Source organism: Simochromis diagramma, unplaced genomic scaffold, assembly GCF_900408965.1.
Source record: "Simochromis diagramma unplaced genomic scaffold, fSimDia1.1 OVJJ01000304.1, whole genome shotgun sequence".
NCBI classification, from domain to species: Eukaryota; Metazoa; Chordata; class Actinopteri; order Cichliformes; family Cichlidae; genus Simochromis; species Simochromis diagramma.
Genome location: NW_024387030.1, coordinates 12377613 through 12399516, shown reverse-complemented (window position 1 = coordinate 12399516; position 21904 = coordinate 12377613). Strand labels below are relative to the sequence as shown.

General features: G+C 39.5%; 2 protein-coding genes across 7 annotated transcripts in view; both read left to right on the top strand.

Moving 5' to 3' along the window:
• mboat2a (membrane bound O-acyltransferase domain containing 2a) overlaps positions 1-13734 on the top strand; it is a 42060-nt gene extending 28326 nt beyond the window's left edge. Inside the window, exons 4-13 of the mRNA XM_040042710.1 lie at positions 1520-1615; positions 3865-3920; positions 6693-6747; positions 7651-7837; positions 8413-8605; positions 9202-9305; positions 9403-9467; positions 9740-9872; positions 10672-10823; positions 11423-13734. Coding sequence (XP_039898644.1) covers positions 1520-1615; positions 3865-3920; positions 6693-6747; positions 7651-7837; positions 8413-8605; positions 9202-9305; positions 9403-9467; positions 9740-9872; positions 10672-10823; positions 11423-11591 — 1210 coding nt within the window. The 3' untranslated portion in view covers positions 11592-13734. The remainder of the gene's footprint in view (positions 1-1519; positions 1616-3864; positions 3921-6692; positions 6748-7650; positions 7838-8412; positions 8606-9201; positions 9306-9402; positions 9468-9739; positions 9873-10671; positions 10824-11422) is intronic.
• A 1001-nt stretch (positions 13735-14735) lies between these two features.
• The window catches only part of kidins220a (kinase D-interacting substrate 220a), a 46543-nt gene continuing 39374 nt past the window's right edge, over positions 14736-21904 (top strand). Inside the window, exons 1-6 of one of the 6 annotated variants that reach the window (XM_040042705.1) lie at positions 14736-14894; positions 16230-16434; positions 18309-18467; positions 19727-19825; positions 20516-20614; positions 21806-21904. In XM_040042705.1, the coding sequence (XP_039898639.1) occupies positions 18336-18467; positions 19727-19825; positions 20516-20614; positions 21806-21904 (429 nt within the window). In that variant the 5' untranslated portion in view covers positions 14736-14894; positions 16230-16434; positions 18309-18335. The other 5 variants (XM_040042706.1, XM_040042704.1, XM_040042707.1 and 2 more) reach the window with 5 other exon arrangements.

The following is a 21904-nucleotide window of genomic DNA, read 5'->3' as shown; positions in this document are numbered from 1 at the left end:
TGTAGTTTGACCACCATCAAAAAATAGTTTCCAGGTTTTTTCCAAGGATAGCTGCACAGGGAGACCCCGCCTTCACTAACTTCACTCATTTTGTAAAACCCCGTATGGGGGCTCAATAAAATGTGTATATTTTCACCAGATCTGACGCATGTGCAACGATACACTGAGCAGATATAATAGGGCGTTCACACTTTCTTGGGGACAAACTAATCTACTCCTTGCAAGTTTTCAAGGGGTAAAGAGTTTTGTCATTACATAATTTCATTGCATTTGTTTCTTGCCACCGGTATTTACCAGCCAGTGTGACAGATAGCCCTCCAATATTTACTGACCAAATGCAGAGTCTTCCTACTAATCTACTGCTTAGTGGGTGTTAATTTTGGACCACGTATGAATGAAGCCTTGAGAAATATTATGTGAAAGCGTCTGACGGACAGAATATTGTCAATTTATGCAAGAGAATAATGAAACCAGCTTTGAAAGAGCTACAGGCAGCGGTTAATAAAGTACTATAATAAGCTGCTGGTGTGGGAATCTTAGCAACATTGCAAAGAGCCGTTTGGTCTCCTATATGTGCAGAATGCTGAAAGAATATTGTGTAAACTGCTTATACCCTCGGATGAGATGCCAAGTGTGGGCTGTATACAAATCTCTGAGAATAAAAAAGGACTACGCAGTGATTATCACCAGTTTACTGTGCTTTGTCTGTCTCCTCTAAGGGTTTTGTGATTAATAGGAGTGTGCAATTGTAGTGTTTGATTGCTTCTAGAGTAATGGCTCTTGAAAGCTATACAAATGTTTCATACTGGAGAAGTACGAGTGCCTTCTTTTATTTTGTTTCATACGTGCTTGGCAGCAGATATCAGGTGACGTCTTGGATACAGTAGGCTGTGAGAATCAAGAGGTCCCGTTGTGGCTTATCTCCAGCACAGCATTGTTGTAGCTGGTATGCTGTATTGCTTCTCAGAGAGGCACAATCCTCTTATTGTTGACAGCGGAGGGATGCTATCTGGCTAGCTTTGACTTGAGCTGACTCTGCAGCAGCTTTGTGTTAGACCCTTTAGCGCTGCTCTGTTTTTGGGCCTTGTCTTGAAAGGTCGTGTTGTCCTCCGTCTTCCCTCCCTGACAGAGACACATTGCTGGAGCCTTCTCTGCCCTTTTGTCCAGTTTACGACTCCCTCCCCCCCGCTGCATAGTTCTGCCCTGTTCCTGAGGCCACTGCGTACTGTGCTGTGTTGGGAAAAAAAAAAAATCTTTGTTCAGCCACAGAGATCAAAACAAAGAGATGAAAGTTTATTTTTTTTCTCCCCAGAACTCTAAAATGAACTGTTTATGTTGCACATATCAAGGTGCTGGTCTGAAAAGCTCCTCGTTGCTATGTTGAATAGTTGAGAACAAGTCGTACCCAAGTTTCTTAGCTGTTTTCGTGTCTGACTCTTTTAAATGTCACTTTTTTTAAATGTCACTTAAATGCAGATAAAATCTAATAATTTTTTTTCTCTGCTTCTTTTCTGTGTAGATACTGCTTCATTGTAACACTGGGCTATTTAATATTGTGTCAAATCACACGGGTCTACGTTTTTGACTACGGCATGTACTCTGCAGATTTCACAGGGTAAGCTAACACTAGAACTCTTTCATCCTCATTTTTCACATTTCAAAAGAATGCTTTCCTTTTAAGACCACGCTCCCTTTAAGCCCAGTTTGATTGGCTAGCCCTTGCATATACAGTGTGTTTAAAGATCAGGTGTGTGGGGCATCTGTGAACTGTATGCCTGAGCTGACCAAATTTTAAGAATAATCCCCTCTCTGTCCTCTCTAAAGTCTGAGGGAAACTGTGTGTTTTGAGTAGACTGAAGCCTGAACGTTTGGCTCACGGGGATTACTTGTGTGCTGACCTCAACATTTGAGACTTTGCCAAATGACAGAAAATGAGGCATAATCAGTGCACTTTTAAGATATTTTGGACCTTAATTTAACATTAAAGACCTTCAGTGATTGAGCTTGAATCCCAAATGGACTACAAATGACGCTAAAAGGAGAAGTCGTCGATAAGAATCGGCCGAATATTGGATGTGACTCGAGCTAAATGGATACAAGACTGAGTCCCACTGCTCATCTGTGTCCGCACGAGGACGTCGGCAGGGACTGCAGTTCCAAGTGGCTGGTTCCCATTTCTCCAGACAGTCTGACAGTTTGAGCACACAGCCCGCACTCACAGCAGGTTGGGGGTGGCTAGTTACTAAGCAACCTAATGCAAAGCCATACTTCCTCTGTGAGATTTCACTCCTTCAGCTACATCTGTTGTCCCTCTGTTTTCGCTCAAAATGTCAAAATCACATGTTTTCTTAAATGTCATTGTACCTCCCACCCCAGCCAAATGTGCTTCGGAAAAAGGGAATTTTATTTAAGGCCAGTATTCAGATTTTGGACTATTTTGTTTCCTTGCTATGTTTCTTTCGGGCTAATAGGGGAAATGTCTAAGATAGGTGTTTATTTAATTAGAGTAGTAGTGCATATTTATTGAGTTAATCCATTTTTTGCATATTACAAAAACATTTCTACACAAAAAATAATTGCCTCGGTGTAATCAATTAGGAAAGTTTTTTTTCCTTTTTCAAATATCTTGAGCCACATATCTCCACACTATATTTCAAAGATGACTAATATACAGTAAATACATTTTTTTTCTTTAAGTCACTTAACACTGACCTATGAGTCATTCAGGCAGAAAAAAGACACATACTCGTGTTGTGTCAACACATAACATACAACACATTTTAAATTCTGGCTTTAGGCACTTTTTGCAGAAATACACAATTTCTTCCAATTTCTTTGCTGAATCTGCAAAAATGCTTGATGCCAAAAGATGAGACAGTTTGATAGGCATAAAATAGTAGTTTTGCATCAATAAGGTGATTCCTAAAGAGCTATTAGCTGAAAACTTGAAATATTTTGGCATGGTGGTCAGTGTGTGCGTGGACAAGTGGAGGGCAAAACGTTGCAGGCCTAAAAAACCTATCAAGAAAGCTTGCCTAAGAGAATTTAGGTTTTATTAAAGAATAAAGGTGGTCTTATCAAATATCGACTTTCAGGCTGGTTAGTATTATACAAACTGTTTGTATTTAATATACTGCATTTCCATGAATCTCTGCAACTATTTCTCTTCTTACCAAAATATAAAGAAATGACATGTGGCTCAAGACTTTTGCACAGTACTATAGGTAAATAAAGCCTCATTTACATATTTATCCGTAAAACGTGCAAGATAAAAAAATATAAATAAAAAAAAATAATTGGCTTAAGTCTCATAGTAACATCCCATAGTTGCAACTTTTACCCAATTGGCCTTTAAAGAGCAAATAATCTCTACCCTGTGGCTTATTCTTCCGTTTGTAGCTCAACTTCATGCCACCAGCAGCTTTCATGTATAAAATTAATCCAGAATATGCTGATGCAAGCATCAGGAGAGGAGCTGTGTTTTTCTGAGTTCAGGCTTATACATATCCCGCACTGATAGAGAATATCATTAAGTCGGGATAAGGAGGGCTGACCAGCACAGAACTGGAGAAAAAACAACAACAGGAAGTTTAATAAAGGCTGCCGTTATCCTGGAGGAAACCAGCCATTGTGAAGATACTACCACTCAGTGTTTGCACTGTTATTGGAAGATTCCACATAAAATATCAAACAATAGTTGCTAAATGAATACGGGATAGCAGCCAGGCAGGAAAACTCAGGACAAAGGTTTAGTGCATGAGGAAATGTATGTATCCTAAAGTCAGAACACTGAGACTTAAATGTGCTGCGTGTTTGTTTCTTGGTCTGTTTGGGTTTTTTTTTTAATGTTTACTCTGTCTTTAGGCCCATGATGGTTATCACACAGAAGATCACCAGCATGGCATTTGAAATCCATGATGGTAAGGACAAGTGTCGTTAAAGCCAGTGTGTCTCCAGTGTAGTGTGCGTGTGTGTGTGCATACTTTGAAAAAAAGAAGTAGCAGATGTGACAGAAGTGAAAATGTCAGTTCAATTCTCTTCGGAGTGTGAAAACAGATCAGATGGCCACATTTCTGAGCCAGTTGTCAGTTCCTACAGTGGGCTACTGAACCAGAAGGAGAGCATAAACATAGTTATATAATGGAGCAATGACCAACTTTGCATTGTTTTTTTTCCCCCCTCCTCAACCGTTAAGACTTTCTTTAATCCCAAATCTAATTAAACTAGACTTTGTGCTTTTGTGCTGTCCAAAAAGTCAAGTCAAGACAAGACATGTGATGGAACAGCCCCGTGTTACATTGTGACATACTGCAGAGCCTGTGATTATTTCTTTGTTTTTTTTAAGGTAACACAACTTTAGTGGACGTGCAAAAGTCCAATTTGTCTCCCTGTAGGCTGACCTGCATTTGACTCTCCCTCCGCTCCTGGAACAAATAGAGACTTTGCTGATATAATTGAAACACCACATGTGCCAATGAGAAGTAAATAAAGATCCAGAAGTGAAATCATGTTTAAAATAGGAACACCTAACCGAGTATCAGAGAGGTACTCACAGCTGTTTAGCGCCCACTTGGTGGCTTAAGTCACCTCAGTGTACTGACTGAACACAGTCATCAGTCTAATGACAATTTGGATGATGTTTACTTGAATGGTGTGATAGAAGGATTTTAACTGCTTCTCTTTGCAATTATGCCAAATGCATTGGTGTCACTGGATGATTTTGCAAAGTCTCACAGGAGTACATGTTTTCTGGAGATTTCACTGTATTTTGTAGGAAGCCAAATCATTAAGAACAAGATGTAGCATGTGAGTGGCATGGACAAAATGAACAGGTTGGGCAACCAGAGTTTTGAATCATCATCACTTTTACAGCGTTCTTACTGACAACGCATTTCCCATGGCCTGCAATGCAACAATGAACTGAGCTGGTTAAGCCAAGGAGCTGTACCAGCATGTTTTTATTTTAAGTTTTTGCAAACATTTTCACAAAATTCTTTACATACGGCTTAAAAATTTGGATGTCTTTTACTCTTGGTAGCTTGGTAGCTATGCAGTAACGCTGTTAAGTCCAGTCCACTGAGATGAAATGGCCCATGAATTAAATGATTTTTGACACCCCCGGTCTAATAAGTGAGATAGTAGTGGCCATGAACGAAGTGCCGCATCCTGATTACCTGCCCAATATTTATTGTCTCCCTTTGTTAGAATACATGTGTCGATGGCACAGTTTACAGTCTCAGAGGTCAATATTTAATTTGAGTTTTAAATTGAGTCAGAGGGTTAAATTGTGGCCCGGGGAACAGGAAAGTTTAACTAAATATTAGCTTGCTCAACAGGCATATAATCTCATAGTATAATGAATTGCATAGCCACTGGTCTTCATAACAAAGAGCAGACTGCAAAGTGGAACAGCCAGTGTTAGGCGATGAGGTTATGCACGCACAACACCCTGTTTGCTCTGTTGCATCATCTTTTCTTTACACCCTTTGCTTTTGCTCTCCGTCGCTCACTGTCCTCTGCTAACTCGGCTGTGATTGATATTGTATTGAATTTTTAAACAACATAATAGCTTAATGAATGTGAAATGGGGACAAGGGGTGGCGGGTATCTTAAAAAACAAGCATTGAAGCACTGAATAGAGAGAGATGAGAATGTAAGAATGAATATTAAAAAAAAAAAAGAGTGTGTTGGGTTTAGGATCAGGTAACAAAGGATCAGGTGTGTGTGAGCCATAAATTTCCATGTAACGGTCGTTAATATTGTAAAGAAATCGTTCCTGTAGCAAGTGATATTGTTGTGTCCCGCTCAGCTATATGCTGCCAGCCAGGAAGGAAAATTTACCAGCCTGCGATTGATGGAGCATAAGTTAATTTCCACTGTTAGACAGGTGGTCTCCCTACCAACATGATGGTGGTCTGAACCCATTCTATACCTATTCTGTGAGCGTACATTGAACTCATCATCACTTCCAAGAAACTGGTTTGCGATGACTTGAGCTTTGTGGCATCATGGCATGTTACCAGCCATCAAAAGATGGGTACTGTGCTCACAGGGTCAGCAACAATACTCAGGTAGGCTGTGGCGCTTAAGCAAATCAAGACCAGGAAATGTATTTTCCAGTCTTCTATTATGGTGATCCCATGTGAATTGTCACCTCAAGTTCCTGTTCCTTTCCTGTAGATTCGATATTTGCCTTAAGAACCAGTCCATCAGGTGTTCCTAATAAAATGGCTGATGAGCATAAATGAAGAGGGAATTGTGTTATTAAGGAAGGCCAGGGCTGCGGACAAAAACAAATAAAAAGGGGATTTACGCGCCTGCAACTTTCTGGATAAAGCCGTGAAGCGATGTCCAAAAGTTTGCAGTTTAGGGCAGCCTCATAGGATGTGAGGTTATACACCCTGGTCAGGCCCTGTGTAGCACCTACGCTAACTTTTACAATTAACGCTGCAGAATCTATGGTACAAAATGTTCTGTTGATAGTTTTAAATGGTATTAAGCTGCTGTGGCAGGAGCGTAATCCATTTCAATCCATATCCTGTTGACAGAATAAAGAGCTAAAATAGCATAGTGTATTAGAAAAATGCTTGTGACCCTTAACAAGCTTAAAATAATGCGTGTGTGTGTGTGTGTGTTGTGAAGCTGTTATGCATGTCACCTGTTGGCATTGAAGTGTCTCTCTACATTTGTAGGTTTGACCAAGCGAGAAGGGCAGCTGACTCCCGGTCAGAAATACTTTGCTATCAGGTATGTGACTCAGGTATGTTTTTGATGCTTCAAATGATGAGTTCACTGAATCAAGTGGAATTAAAAAGCTGCTGTGATTTTTAAATTGGCATTCAGTCTGAGAGCAATGATCCTCTTTTCTTTAATAAAGGCGTTATTGCTTTCTGCATAGGCAATCGCCACACTGCCCTCCCCTTTCAGTCTCTCTAGCGCTGTCAAGCAGTTGTTAGGCACTCTGTATCTAGGAAACAACACATTGACTACTCTCTGGTGACTTGTACTGTGGGAATGCCTATCCCCTCCATCTATCCTGCTGTATAACTGACCCCCCCCCTTGTCATTCCTATTGGAGACCATAATGCAGCAAAAGTAAAAGTAGTTGTTTAGAAACAGGTAGTTTATATTTGTCAAAAGGTTAGAAAAGACTAGCCAATAAAAAGAACAGTATAGAAAAAAAAAAAATGCACAGCAAAGAATAACACATATTTTACATGTGAATCTTACACAAACCAGCCTAGATGGTTATAAAACTGAGCAAACATAGTGATCACTAGAAGACCTACTCATTGTAGCTTTAAGGCCCTAGACATCACAATCCTTCGCTGGGCTACTCTGAGTCAGCCGCTTACTCTGAAATGGCTGCTGGGAAGGACATCCCGCATGTTCCAGCAGTCAGACTGTGCTTCACCTAGCAGATGAAATTTAAATAGGAAAAACTAGGAGAAAAAAAGTCTCCAGGGTCAGTCGAGATTCTCCATCTTTGCTTGGACCGTTCAGTCGAATAAATCCTACTTCTTCTCAGTCGATATGGACAATACTGCTCTAAGGCATTATAACATGGGTTTAGTCACTCATATATGTTTGGTCTGGTTTCTGTAGTGAATGGATGAATATTTTCTAATGTTCAATCCCTGTCTCCTCAAGTCGTATGCCCAGTTTGTTGGAATACTTGAGCTACAACTGTAACTTCATGGGGATCCTGGCAGGGCCAACCTGCTCCTACAACGACTACAAGGCCTTCATTGAAGGAACGTGCTACCAGCCGCGGCACCAGGAGAACGCCAACGGCAAGGAGAATGGAAAGTACAAGCAAACCGAACCCTCGCCCAAGGTACAAAGCACATTAGTGAACACAGTTAAGTTCCATTTAGATTGGTTAGGCAGATGAGCCTAACGGTCAATACGAAATTGCAGTTTTTACTTGACAGAAGGTACTATCTTGAATCTTGAATGCACATAACTGTGATGTAAAATTGCACATTTGGATAAAAGGCCCAAAGTGGAGCAGTCCTAAGAATAATATATTGCCATACATATACAGGGTTTTGATTTGCGTGACAGAAACTGGGACATTACTGGGAATTTGTGACGCAAATATCGAAACCTCAAGGTTTTTTTATATATTCTTGATGCATAATGCATTAATAATTTAACGACAGTCCAAGATTAGCGTTTGTGTTTAAGTGTTTCATAAAAGAAAGGAACAAAGTGAAAACAGATGTTGCTAAATATAAAACATGAAAGGATTCTCAAGGACTTGATTTACCTTCAAATCAGCTTAACCGGGTTTCTGTAGAATAACATCACCTCTCGTCACGTTGCCAGCGTTCGTTTTTGAATATAATAGAGTGCACCGAGTTTAATTGGATTGCTTAATTGCTTTTATTGTCTCCCACCTTTGTCCAGAATGATGTCATCTCCAAGCTGTGTACCTGTGCTATCTCGCTGGCCGTCTATCTGTCCCTCTACAAGCTACTCCCAGTGGAGCGCTCGATAGACGACGACTTTGTAAACTCCACACCCTTCCATCTCCAGATTGTCTACCTTTACTTGGCAATGCTGGCGCTGAGGCCAAAGTACTACTTTGTCTGGACGCTCGGTGAGTTTGACTTGGCTTTCTTATCAGTGAATAACACATTTCCTCCCATAAATGTGTTATTCAGAGATTTGAATCTGTCATTTGAATGTTTACAAATAAAATCTGTATATTCTGATTTTATGCAGATTTTAAACATTTGCATAAACACTGTATATACAGAGGTTCCCTTATGCTGGAAAGGAAACAGTCTTTAAATAACATGTGTAACGTGCACAAAATGTTAGGAAGAGCTGGGACAGGAGAGGGAGGAAATACCTTATGCCTACTGGCATTCAAATTTTCAAATTTGGTGATAAGCTGGACAGTCTGATGAAATGTGTGTCTATAAGTGTTACTAAGATCATATTGCTCAACCCCACTGCCTCTTTAAGTTTTATAATTGAACTTGTCTATGTGAAATGCAACCTCAAGATATTTTTTGAGGTAACAGTGCCATCTAGTGGTGAAGATCTAGTGGTGTCGCGCTTAATTTTAGACAAACGCATCCAAGGCTCCATTTGTTTCCGTCACTACTTTACAAACTGCAGGGAGGGAAGCTCTTGTCATTCTGTACTGTAGTCGCTCTACTCTGAAGCCCATGTACCTCTGTCCCGCAGCTGATGCTATCAACAATGCTGCCGGATTCGGCTTCAACGGATACAACAAAGATGGCTCCCCACGGTGGGATCTGATATCAAATCTCAGAATTCTGGACATTGAGGTCTGGATCTTTGTTCTCATTTTATTATTTTGTATCCAGATAAAGCCCCTTTTTATGTAAAGCCTGAAAGAATATTTTTTTATGTATTTGTTTTCAGTTCGCCACCAGTTTCAAGTTGTTCCTAGACAATTGGAACATTCAAACAGCTCTTTGGCTTAAGAGGTAAGAGCATTTCTGTTATAATGCTGTAGCTTTCTTAGTCTGCGAGAGAACAAGTTGTGCATGTATATTGTCCTTGACACATAAGCAAAAATGTTTGCTTGATACCTGCATCATTTATGTGGAGACATTTTACAGAACCTATAATCTGAAGCGTTTGTATTTGATGCAGTGAACTTAAATTAGACAGTTTTGCCCATTTATGAGATTTTGATTCATTGGTCTCCACTTTTTTGGACTGAGCGCTAGATGTACGCGTTATGTTTTCTTCTCAGGGTGTGCTACGAGCGCTGTCCCATTAACCCCACTGCTGCCACCTTCCTGCTGTCAGCCATGTGGCACGGGGTGTACCCTGGCTACTATCTGACCTTCCTTACTGGCATCGGCATGACCATGGCTGCACGTGCAGTGAGTACACGCAGTGCACACTGTTCAATTGATGAAAAGCTTCTGAGAATTTGTATATTACTTACTTTCAAAAAACTTGCATTAAAATTTTGCTACAAAAATTGATTTGTTTGCCACCGCCATACTAGACTTTAAGACCTCTATAGATTTACCACAGCTACTTAACAGACCAAGGAACACACAACAAAATCACTTAATGGATTGCAAGTGGATAATAATGAAGTAGTGTGCCACTTGAACCTCATTTTGAGCGTGAGGCCATTACCACTAATCTCAGGAAAGCCAGACATCTTCATTCCAGTTATGTCAAAAGAGGAGACAGGAGGAGATTTATGCAGAGACAGTGGACTGATAGTACACTAGGAATGCATTAAATCTCTGGATAAAAGAGATAAAATGCAGAAACGGTCAATTTTGTGTGCGGGGCAGTGAGTTGTGAGTTTCTGCAGCGACTGTATCCTTCTTTATCTGAAGGAAGACAAGCAGAGCATTGACCTAGTTATGCCGACTTCTGGCCTTTGCCACACAAAGCTGTTTCAGAGATAGATTCCTCCTAAGATCTACGAGGGACAGAAAGAGACGGCGCAAAAGAAAGATGGGCAGATAATGAGTGGAAGCCGACAGTAATCCCTGCTGTCATGTGGAGATTTTTGGAACTAGGTCAGTTAGCTCAACTTTAGTCTATCGTACGGAAGAGTGGGTAGAGTATAATTCGAACTTTACAGCTTCATTTACCTAAAATGTTTAAATTGACAAGTTGAACTTGTTAGAGCAGTAAGAAAAATACTTTCTCTTTCAGGTAAGGCACAACATCCGGCCGTACTTCCTGGTGTCTGACTCATACAAGGGCATCTATGATGTGATCACGTGGGCATGGACTCAGGTGGCCATTAGTTATACAGTGGCGCCATTTGTGCTACTTGCAGTAGGACCCTCACTCAAGTTCTACAGGTACGTCTATGAGCTTCTTATACACTGTGGAGTAGGAGACACAATGTCAGCCTTTCTTATTTTAAAGAATACATTCATTTTGCGAGCAATTCTGTTGTGTGAGATTACCGTGGTATTGTAGCAAACTTAAACTTTATTATTGTTGTAGTATTAAAAATGTAAATGAAATCGTTGCCCGTAGTGTTGAAATTTACATGTTTTTATTAGCCTGTCAGGCGGTAATGGTTAACGAGACAGCTTTATGATTGAAGGATGAGGAGGAAATAAAACAAGTGACCTTAACATTGACCAGTTGCTGCAAAGAAATTACGATCCAAACATCAACAACAGCTGCTAGACAGGCAGTAAAGAACAGACACTGTAGTAGTGATGTGCGAATCATGAACGAATCGTTCAATACTCGAGAATCACTTTACTGACTCGTGACTCATGATTCACAAGCCCAACTTTCTGTTGATGAAAGGTCTGACTGCAGGCAAGCTAAACTGGCTTGTTTGTTTGTTTGTTTGTTTACTACAAAGTTATGTTGTCAAACATGTGCAGTATGCAGTTTACTGTTGTCTTGTTAACAACATTCTCTCTCATCGATGTTTTCACAGGACTTGGTACTTTGGGTTACATCTTCTATGTCTGCTGGTGGTCCTGGCCCTACCTGTCAAGTCGAAACGCCGGCAGGCCAAAGAGCAGCAGGACGACCTCCAGAAGGACAACCAGACAGATCACAACAGCACAGACAACAACTGCAACCAGAAAGAAAAGACCACATGAGGGTCGGGACGGTGACGCGCCGCCCCTTCAGCAGCAGAAACACTGAGGCGAACTATAAACTACTGAGACCTGGAGTGTGTTGAGTCTGTTTACCTGACAAAGAACCAAATATCTCCTATCAGACAGAAAACACAAGTCTACATCCTGGCAAAAACTTCCAGTAGCAAGGCTGACAGCAATCACACTTCTGACATGGATACAAGACCAAGGTGAAGAAATGGCCAAGGTGTAAACTAATGAGCGGTAGTGGTTACTTTACAATACATTAGTGAAAACGAACACCTCCAAGCTGCCTTAAACCCTCTATGTACTTTGAAGGTGAAATAACAGTTTGAATGGCACGCTGCAGGAACCTAAATGCAGTTACACCAGTGTGGTTTCATGTAAGGTAAACAGATTTAAAGCGCAGTATGTGGAGGGTTTTTGTCATTGTCTGGGTACAAGCCTCTGTTAGGTGGCAACAGAAAACCGTGTACATGTAAAAGAAACATAACCTTTATCATCAGCTGCCAATTTCAAACAGGCCTTAGGATCCTCAACATATTGTTTGATTTCTATGTCTTTTTTTTTTTAAATCTATTCCAGAAGAATTCACATCGTGTGTGTTTTGTACTTAGATGTTTGTGACGACACTAATTGAAATCCATTCTGAATGCTCTTTTGTTTTTTGTGGGATGACTTGACTATGCCTGAAAGAGAGAATCTCAAAGTGGAATTCAGATCTCATTCCTCTCCAGTCTAAAAGATTTAATAACTGGATATCTTTTTATATTTTTCATATCTGCTGCTTTTTTTTTTTTTTTTTTGTTGGGCAAAGAAGACTCATCTGATAAATGTGTGTTTCAAAGGGAGTTTGTTTACCCTCTGGTAACTTGGAATACCTTTTAAGGCTTGTTGACTTGGGGTTCAGAATTTTTTTTTTTTTTTTAATTTCTGCTGATATTTGTCTCATGACAGGTTTCCTCTGTGTTCAGTTGTTAAAACAAGTCTCCAAAATGATTTTAATTAACAGAATTCCTACAGAATTTACATCCTTCTTGAGTTATTTGTGCAGTAATTGTCTTAAGTCCTACAAACGCAACAGAAATCTAATCAGATCACCGCACTGACTTAGAAATAAAGTGTCAAATGGTCCATGCACAGTGCATAAAAGCACATAAAGAAACCAGTTACAGTTATATATGTACGTGACTTTATAGTATTGTACAAATTTCAAACACATAAGCCAGCTGTTGTGGTAAATGGTCTTATTTCATATTGTGTGCACTTAATGTTAGCCTAGGGGATGTTTCAGCATTTGCTGTATGGTGTTCCTGTTTCCTCATGTTGTTTTGGTCCGTGGCTCGCCTTATTAGCCTTCTAGAGTCCCCCAGTTGGACCTTATAACAGCGACTGCTGTGATATTTTTCTGAAATCATTAGATCGGATTAATGAATGATGTAGTTAATGAAAACATGGTGCAGAGAGGACCTTTTACAAGGCACCTCGCTGCTCTGAATAATAGTGACACATAAATGTACCTGTAAGAGGAAGATATAATCTTGGGATTTCAAAGCCCACAACATCACTTTGAAATTATGCTTCCTTTTTTTTTTTTTTTCCCAAAAATCATTCTCAATAATTTAAGTTAAACTGATGCATTCGTTTCCTGTAAAGTAGTAACAAAGCAGCAGAGATGAGTTGGGGATTTTTCTTTCTTTTTTTTTGGTTTTTAAGACTAAGATAACACTCGCATTTTCCTGCCATAACTTTGTGTGTGTGTACCAGTATTCATGTGACCCGTTGATGTTGATGTGAACTTGACTTAACTATATTTGTAGCCTGGGCCCTGTGTAGGCGAGAGCGGCCCACCCAAGGGGAAAGGGATGTCATTGTTCAAAAACATAGCGATTATTGCACTGCATGGCCACCCAAACCAGCAGATCAATGCAAACTGCTCCATATGTCCAAAGTGCCAAATCATAAATGGCGCATTTTGTTGTTTTTTTTCTTTTGTGTATAAGTGGGCCTGCGTGTGTGCGTGCCTGTGGAACATATTGGTTATTTTTGTGTCAGAAGGAAATTTATTGAAAGATTTGTATAACAGTACATTACAATTCTGATTTATGTGGGGGAATAAAGAGAACTTATTTTTAAACACTAACACTGCCATTATGTCATAAATGATTTGTTTTTGTCCTGTTAAAAAAAACGAAGTAATTTGTTTTTAAATGAATTCAAACACTAGTACAAAAGGGCTTTAGCTGCATATATCACATGTGCATATAACAACATTAACCTCCTAGGACCTGCCGTCCACATATGTGGACATTACATCATGGGTTATTTAGACCAAAATACACAATTTTGCTCTACAAGGGCCTAATATCCACTTACGAGGACATTATACTGCTACTGTTCTATCAAAATTTGTTTTTTCTTAAAAACAAAAATAAGGTAAAAAAAAATTAATCTGGTAATTCTTTGTTTTTACATTCATTGGGCCCCAATGTGACCAAATATCAAAGAGAAATTAAAAAAGCATGTCGTGGAAGAGTTCAGGTCTTAGGAGGTTAAGATTCTTGCATGTTAAAGAGAAACACGAGTAGAATCATTAAAATATATTAAAATATATTTATCAATTGGGTTTTTATCTTTTATTGATTTTTGTCTCTTTTTTTTTTTTTTTTTTAACAATACTTGACTTGTGTGGATATATCCTTCATCCACCCAAAGTCAAAAAAATGGGGCAAACAAAAGGACTTGGCCTTATTTTCTGCTTTGTAGTGTAACAAAATTGCCATCATCATTAGATTATCCATCTACTGCTCCATGCACATCATAATGGGAATTGAGTACAAATTGGGGGGAGTATCCAGATGCTTTACTCAGGTTCAGCATTTATATTATACTTTAATAGGCGACCAAAGAAAAAGCTAAATATTTTTCTTTATATCAACAGAATTGCCTAAAAGCAACGCACAGCATGTAAGCTTTGTGCTTAAAGCTTATTTTAACTACTTGTTGAATTCAGAAAAATATTTTGTTGTGTTTTTAAACTCAGAACCTATAAAGTTACTGTTAAAACTGTAAAATTAATGTCGTACAGTAAAAACAAATCCCACCTCCCCGCTTTTTCCCCCCTGTTAGTTTTCTTGCCACATGTTACCCTGCTGTACTCTTGGGTGCGAGGAGGTGGAGTCTTACTGTAGCAGGTCGAGGCTCCTCTGTCAAATAGAAGCAAAGATATTATGGCTTAAAAAACGAAGACTTTGTGACTGGATTATCTGGACCGGAATTAAAATACAGAGCAACCCAGCGTAGGTAAGACTACTTTAAAAAATTGTTGGTGTACTTTTCTCCAGCTTTTTAGAGGAGATAAAAAAAAAAAATAAAAATGTAGGGACCTGTTGGAAAGCTAACGCTAGCCTGTTAGCCCGTTTCCAGGTTTGGCTAGCTTGTGTTTTCAAGTTGCTTCCTAGTGATAGTGAACGGGAAGTCGCTGCTGTGTTTGCAATATCGTGTTTGCAAAAGACCTTTGTCAAGACACCGGAATAACCGAGCCACACTATTTCTAAACTTTTCTTCGCCTCGTCACATTTAAAGCCATGTGATTATATGCGCGTCATACAGATGTTCTTTTTTTAAGAGTCATGGGGGGTCAGAGCAGTGAACGCACCATAGACTTGGTGACTTTATATTATACACCGTATCAACATCGTTTAAATGGCACGATGTTGATACGGTGTTTTGCCTGTCAGTTTGTTGTGTCCATGAACTTTGTGCACGTTGCAAAGCCCACAGCCAAGCAGTTTAAGACTCTGTGTGTATCAAAAACATGAGACAGTTTTTGCTTATCCATATGACATTAGCAGACCCTGGTATGCATAAGGGAACTGAATCCTCAGCAGTTTCATACCCACATGACTGGTCATAAAAAGCTGACAGGTTAAATTTAGAGACCCTATCCAGTGTTGCTTAGTTCCCTTCTAACATTTGAATGCGTTCAGATAACCAAACAGCTGACGTGGAGTTTTATTTGATGGTTTTTGATGTTAGCTAGTGCTCTGTGTTTTTACATAAACACTATAAATGTCATGTTTATGTCAGTTTTCCAGCTGGAAACAAAGAGAATTGGTTTGCAAGTAACAAGTGTTTTCATTACTGATTAGAATTTATTATTTTCTTGGTCGATTTGACTTTTGGACATTAAAATGCCAGAAAACCGAACTTCTAAAGCCAGTTTCTTGTTTTGTCAGGGCAGCAACACAATTTATTTGATAAATTGTCACATTTAAGAATGGGTTAGAAAATAACTTGCAGTGATCGACTGATTTATTTGGTAATCCTTTGTTTTTCTTTATTTTTGTATCCAGAATCCTGTGTGTAGATCATTTTTATAGCACTAATTCACTTTCACAAGAACTGTGTTCATTTTCATTAATAACAGTAAATTGTTTGGTTTTCTACTATATTGTTGGGTGATTCAAAGGGTTAGTTTAATATTTAATTTTAATTGATCAGCACCTGAGTCATTGTAAACACTGTGATTATAGTGATACTAAAGTGACAGCTCCCATGCTACTTTATTGCATTATCTGTAAAATTAAGTCGTACAGATGAGTCCAAACATCCTAATTGGCCTTTTATCTTTATCAGTCGGTGCCAAGCCATTGCATGTAATGGATGAATATCTGGTCGTGTGCCTCTATTGTGTTGGGTGAGGATGGGCGTAGGCCAGCCCCCTCATCTAATATTCAGCTGTTTGTAAAAAGGGGGGGATGCTGAGCCTGAGCCTGGCAGTGCTTGTTGAAACTGTGTGCAGCTGAGCAGAGAACCACTGCCAGTTTTACCCTTCACGAAGGTAAGAGTTTCTTTTGTAGTAATGTTTTCTGGAGATTGTAGGTCTTATTTTCCCTTCTTTCTCCAGCAGCTTATTTTTGATGTTTTTTCTTTCTTTCTTTTTTACTGGTTTATTGTCTCTGAGCTTTAGTGTGCATGTGTTTTGTGAAAAAGATGCGACTGAGCTCCACTCTGATCACTGCTGAACAGGGAGAGAGCGCTTAATGTTTACTGATTGGTTCTTGGGTGTATTTGTCCACCCATTATGCTGAGAGGCAAGAAGCTGGGGAGGGTGTGTCAACAGGCTCCAATTGCTTTGACTGTAAACAAAGGATTTTTTTTCTCACCTCTTCCTGGCACTGTCTAATATGGGCAAATGGTTACCAGGCGATCCCTGACTGAAAATATAAAGAATTCAGAAAAAAAAAGGTTAAATATTTGCATTGATTGGTTACTCTGCATTTGAGTAAACTGCCAGGCCTTTGTACTGACAGCCCAAGAGGCATGTGACATTTGAGTGTTTATTGACCTGAGCTTGAGCTGCTTGTCTGAAGGATTATGGTGAAATATTGAGCCGTATATAAAGCCCATTGCCAGGGCAACTTACAAGCAATGAATGGAGCTGATTAATTCTTTGTTACTGTGGCAGGAAGTAGGTCTGACCATTAGGAAAGAGCCCAACTTGATGAATGATTAATGAGTGCTTTTATCGATTGGCTGAATCCCTAATTCCTGTAAAAACCCCTTTCAAAAGAAAACATATTTTAGGGGCTTTTTCTTGTCCAGATGTATTATACAATACATTTCTGGGAGTTTTGTGCAATTTTATCTTAAACTGGGAATATCTTTTCTAAATATAGAGTAAGTCAATACCCAGTAGTTAAAGTGTCAAAGAAAAAAACAAACCTTGGCCGTCCAGTTAAGGTAAAAAGGCTTAAAATGACTCAGTAAATTTAGAAACATGCTTGTCTCTGGGTTTAGGATAATTCTTGAGAATGGTTCACTCCAATTATAGATAATCTCGCTCCAGTGGGTTATGTGCATTGATTTGTCATATAGTCACTGCGTCTTACTGCTTTTTTCCTATCGGTGCTAAAGTACTTTTAGGGAGAACTCTGCTTTTTTCTTGTGTACAAAAGTTCCGCAATGTCCAATTTCAGGAAGTGGAGGAGGGTAGAAAAGGCTGGCTCTGATATAATTGGAGCAAACAGTCGAGTGCACCGATTGTCCTAGCCTTTATTACATCAGAGAGTCAAAGTTTAAAGACTATTGTTTGTCTTCATTGGTATTTGATGGCTTGGTTAACTATCTTGAGCAGAGCTTTGTGATTGCTCAGCCTTCATTATACTGAGTGGACAAATTTCAGTCAGTGTTTTCAGCCTCAGCAGACAGACTGAACGAAACTGAAGAGAACTAACAGCCCCTGCTCATCCCTGTGTAATAAGCTTGTTTAATAGATTGTAAGTATGGTTATAATGATACTTTAACATGATATTAAAAGATTTGTAATGACCTCTGAAATGCACGCTCAAAAAAAATTGTCCTGATAATTTGTGATCGATAATATAGTTGCATTAGAGTGGATATTGCAACATGTCGAACACACACTTTTTATATGTGTGTTTCTTAAATATTACACTTTAATGTGTACACCATCTAGTTTCTGCTGTATTGTTATTGTTTGTATGGGAGAGCTTATGCATGCAAGTTGGGGGTTTGGACAGTGGTGATTTATTCCACTGCATCACTTCAAAGGCACACCACACCTCTTCCCGGTCACGATTTTAACTTCTTGTTTGTCTCTTAGAAGTGCTGTATATTTAGCTGCACAGGCCACAAAGCTATTGTTGTGCTCTTTAGCTCATTGTGAATGCTGCTTTTGCTCTCATTCTGCAGGGGTGTATAGCTGGTTAGCTGTCAACCATGGATACCAGCACGTCCCTAAAGATGACCTCTCTGGCTGTCCAGAGTCTGTTCAGCTATGTGGACGAGGAGAACCTGGCTGCCATCAAAGCGCATTTGGACATGTTCACGGATGTGGACAGCAGGAGTGATGTAAGCCACATCACAGCAGCCTTAATGTTGGCTCTAGAAGTTCAGGGAAGAATAAGCAGTAATTAAAGGCTCTTTAAAATAACTTTAGTTGGTGTTATGTAGGAAAACTGAAATCCTTCTGTGTGGAGTTTGCGTCCTCTTCCTGTTCAAAAACATACTTGTTAGGTTAATTAGTGATTCTTGGCTTTAGGTGAGAATATGAATGGTTGTTTGTGCTTGCCTTATGAAGGACTGGTGACCTCTCCAGGCTGTTTCCTATCTCTCACCCAAAATCAGCTTGGATTGGCTCCAGCTAGTAGCTAAGAAAATGAATGGATGGATGAAGATATAGTACTCATAAAACATTATTATGTTATTATCTTTTGCGTTCTTAATTATATTAGATAACATTTTAGATATCTCTTGTCGCTGCAATTAAAAGGTCAGCTACTGTTTTACAACAGTAAAGAAATTGTTTATTATGTGCACTTAGTACTAATAGGACGTTATTGCAGTATACCCTGAAAGACACAGAGGGATAGAGCTTAGAAGGGAATATAAACATCCGAGGCCATTAAAAGGTAATGCAGTATCCCCACACTATGTGTACTATACACTGTACGATTGTAGCAGCTGTAAGTAGCCTGATTCCTGTATTTGCAACATATACAATCTTAAAGGATAATGCCAGTGAGATGATATTTTGTCAAGAAATCCTACAAAAAGACCAGAACTCCAAAACTGAACCGATCCTACTACTAATAAGTATTTTCATGTAGCCAAAATCTGATTGTTGCACATTGCTGTTTGTTTCCATGTTTGTCTATATAGGTGCTGTAGTTTATGCACAGTGCTTGTATAGACACCCTCTTGCTGTTGCTGTAATTACCACAAAGTGCTAAATTTCCTGCAAATGAGTCCCGAGTTACATATAGGAGCATTTACCAAAAAAAATAGAGCACATAGCAGGTTGTTAAAAGATTAAAGAAATAAAATTGTGCGGCGACAGACAGTCTGGTACCCGAGTAGAGCAGATTTTGTAATTTTAGGCTTTACATGAATTTGTTGACAAAGAAAAATTGAGACAATTCCAGACCTCTCCCTTAATGTGGAAAATATCAAGCAGCGTGTAGACTTGTATGGGACAGTAATCAGTTATGTTACTGTACATGAAGTCATAAAATCGTTGGACCTATCTGTCATTTTGTTCCAGTGACGTCTTATTTCATTTGTATTGGATTTGTAATGGACTGCCTGTACTCCGCGTCTCCTTGTTTCAGAATGGACAGACTCCCCTCATGGTGGCAGCAGAGCAGGGCAGTCTGGAAATAGTGCAGGAGCTCATTAAGAGAGGAGCCAACGTTAACTTGGACGATATTGTAAGTTTTCAAATGCACACGCACGTGTCATCTCTTAATAAAGAGCACAGCCCCAAACATGAGTAAACGCAATGTACGCAGAATGGAGGGACAGGTGAAAAACAGTGCGGTCATTTAAACCACATCATCCACTTGACAAAGAAGACATAACTAGTGGCCTTGATGTTCCATCTTGCTGAACTCACCACATTCGGGCTTAGCCCTCAGCTGTTATGATCCGTCATGAGCCATAATGACAGCTTATTACATACTTTTACCTTCGCTCATTTGAGTAAATGACAGGATCCACTCACTAGCCAACACCCTCGACTTCAGATCCCAGCACACACTCACGCACGCATGCAGCCTCCTACTTCGACGCACGCATGCATTGCTCTCACACCACTTATTAACATCTCACGTAATGTAACCTATTATTACACATGGCGCACTCAAAGTCAAAGAAGAGAGAGGAAGTTTTCCATTTCGTAGTCCTGTCCGTGTCTCACACTCGCGCTCTGTGACACCTTTGTCTCTCGATGCGACACCGCGTTCCCATGAGCACCTGGTACGACCAGCTGGTAGGTGCGGTTTTCTTTTTTTTTTTTTCTAACCATCCTCGAGCATCCCATTTATTGCTCTGACAGATGCTCTGTCAACTGGATTTAGAGAATGGGAGTTCTCAAAGTAACAGGTAGTGTCTGTGTACAGGACTGTTGGACGGCGCTGATCTCGGCAGCTAAGGAGGGACACATCGAGGTGGTGAGGGACTTGCTGGAGAACAATGCTAACCTTGAGCACAGAGACATGGTGAGAATGTTGACGGTGTGAAATTGTTCCTCATTTAAAATATGTAAAGTTTGTGTTTACTGTACTACAAATACAAAGGAGCAAAAATGAAATTTGGCTAGAAAACTGGGCTCCCAACATCTAGCTAGCCTTGTGGGTGAAACGTGATCCAACACCTGTTACGTATTGGCCAATAGCCTTTTGTTTTGCTTTAGCTCCTCACTAATTCCCCTTACTTTCAATCAGTGTTACCAAATAAAGTCTTAAATGCATCCTAAAATGTATTTGGGGCATATTGCTGAGCTGGAACAAGCTCCAAGCACAACCAAAATGATTTAATTTACGATAATATAAAAAAAAAAGGCTAGATAGCTTAACAACAGAAAAGAAAAAGACCCCAAATCAGTCTTATGAATTTACTGAAATGATATATATTCCTTTTATAATTATTAATGCTTTCTGTTTGATGTGACAGTTCCAGTGCTGGTTGAACAGAGTAATGCATTAGCTTGGAAATCGACCTAAAATTAAATTACTTTCTGTCTGATGGCTCCTTTCTAGTAGTAATCCCATTTACTGGGCTCTGGTTGTCTTTGCATGGGGCAGTGATATGATTTAGTTACTTCGTCAGAGGCAAAGACTCGACAGTAACCAAACTATAGAAGCTTTTTTCTGTATTAATAAGATTAAAAGCAATGCTTAGGAAATATGATCTACATGTTGTTCCTAACTGGGCTGAAATCCTGGGAGAAATGTTAAAAAACACAGTAAGTAAAATAACAGTCTTTATGTATCACCGCGTATCAAAGGATACATTTGCTTTCGTATTATGTACCAGACATGTACATTATAAATCCTTGGCCTCTGCAACTCCATGGCAATGAGTCAGGAGGTGGGCTGACTCATCGGCGTTCATGGTGTGTCTAAGCTGCGTAGGAGAGATCACAGTCAGTCATCACAGTGGGATTATAATAAACGACACTGTGTGATACTTCACTTACTGGGTCACGTCATCTTTAAATAGCACATTTTCCAACCACAAAATCTGTCTAGATCTGTACTAGCCTGTAAGGTCAGTACTGTTGTTTGTCTTCCTCTTTATTATAATAAAATAAACTGAATATTACATGTGTTGTGTGTGTTGCTGTTTTCTGATCATGTACACTTAAACTCCTCACTAGCTGAACTAGATTATCTGTGTTTTCTACTTAGGGAGGCTGGACTGCTCTCATGTGGGCAGCCTATAAAGGTCGTACAGATGTGGCCCAGCTGCTTTTGGAAAAAGGATCCAACCCTAACATCACTGGACAG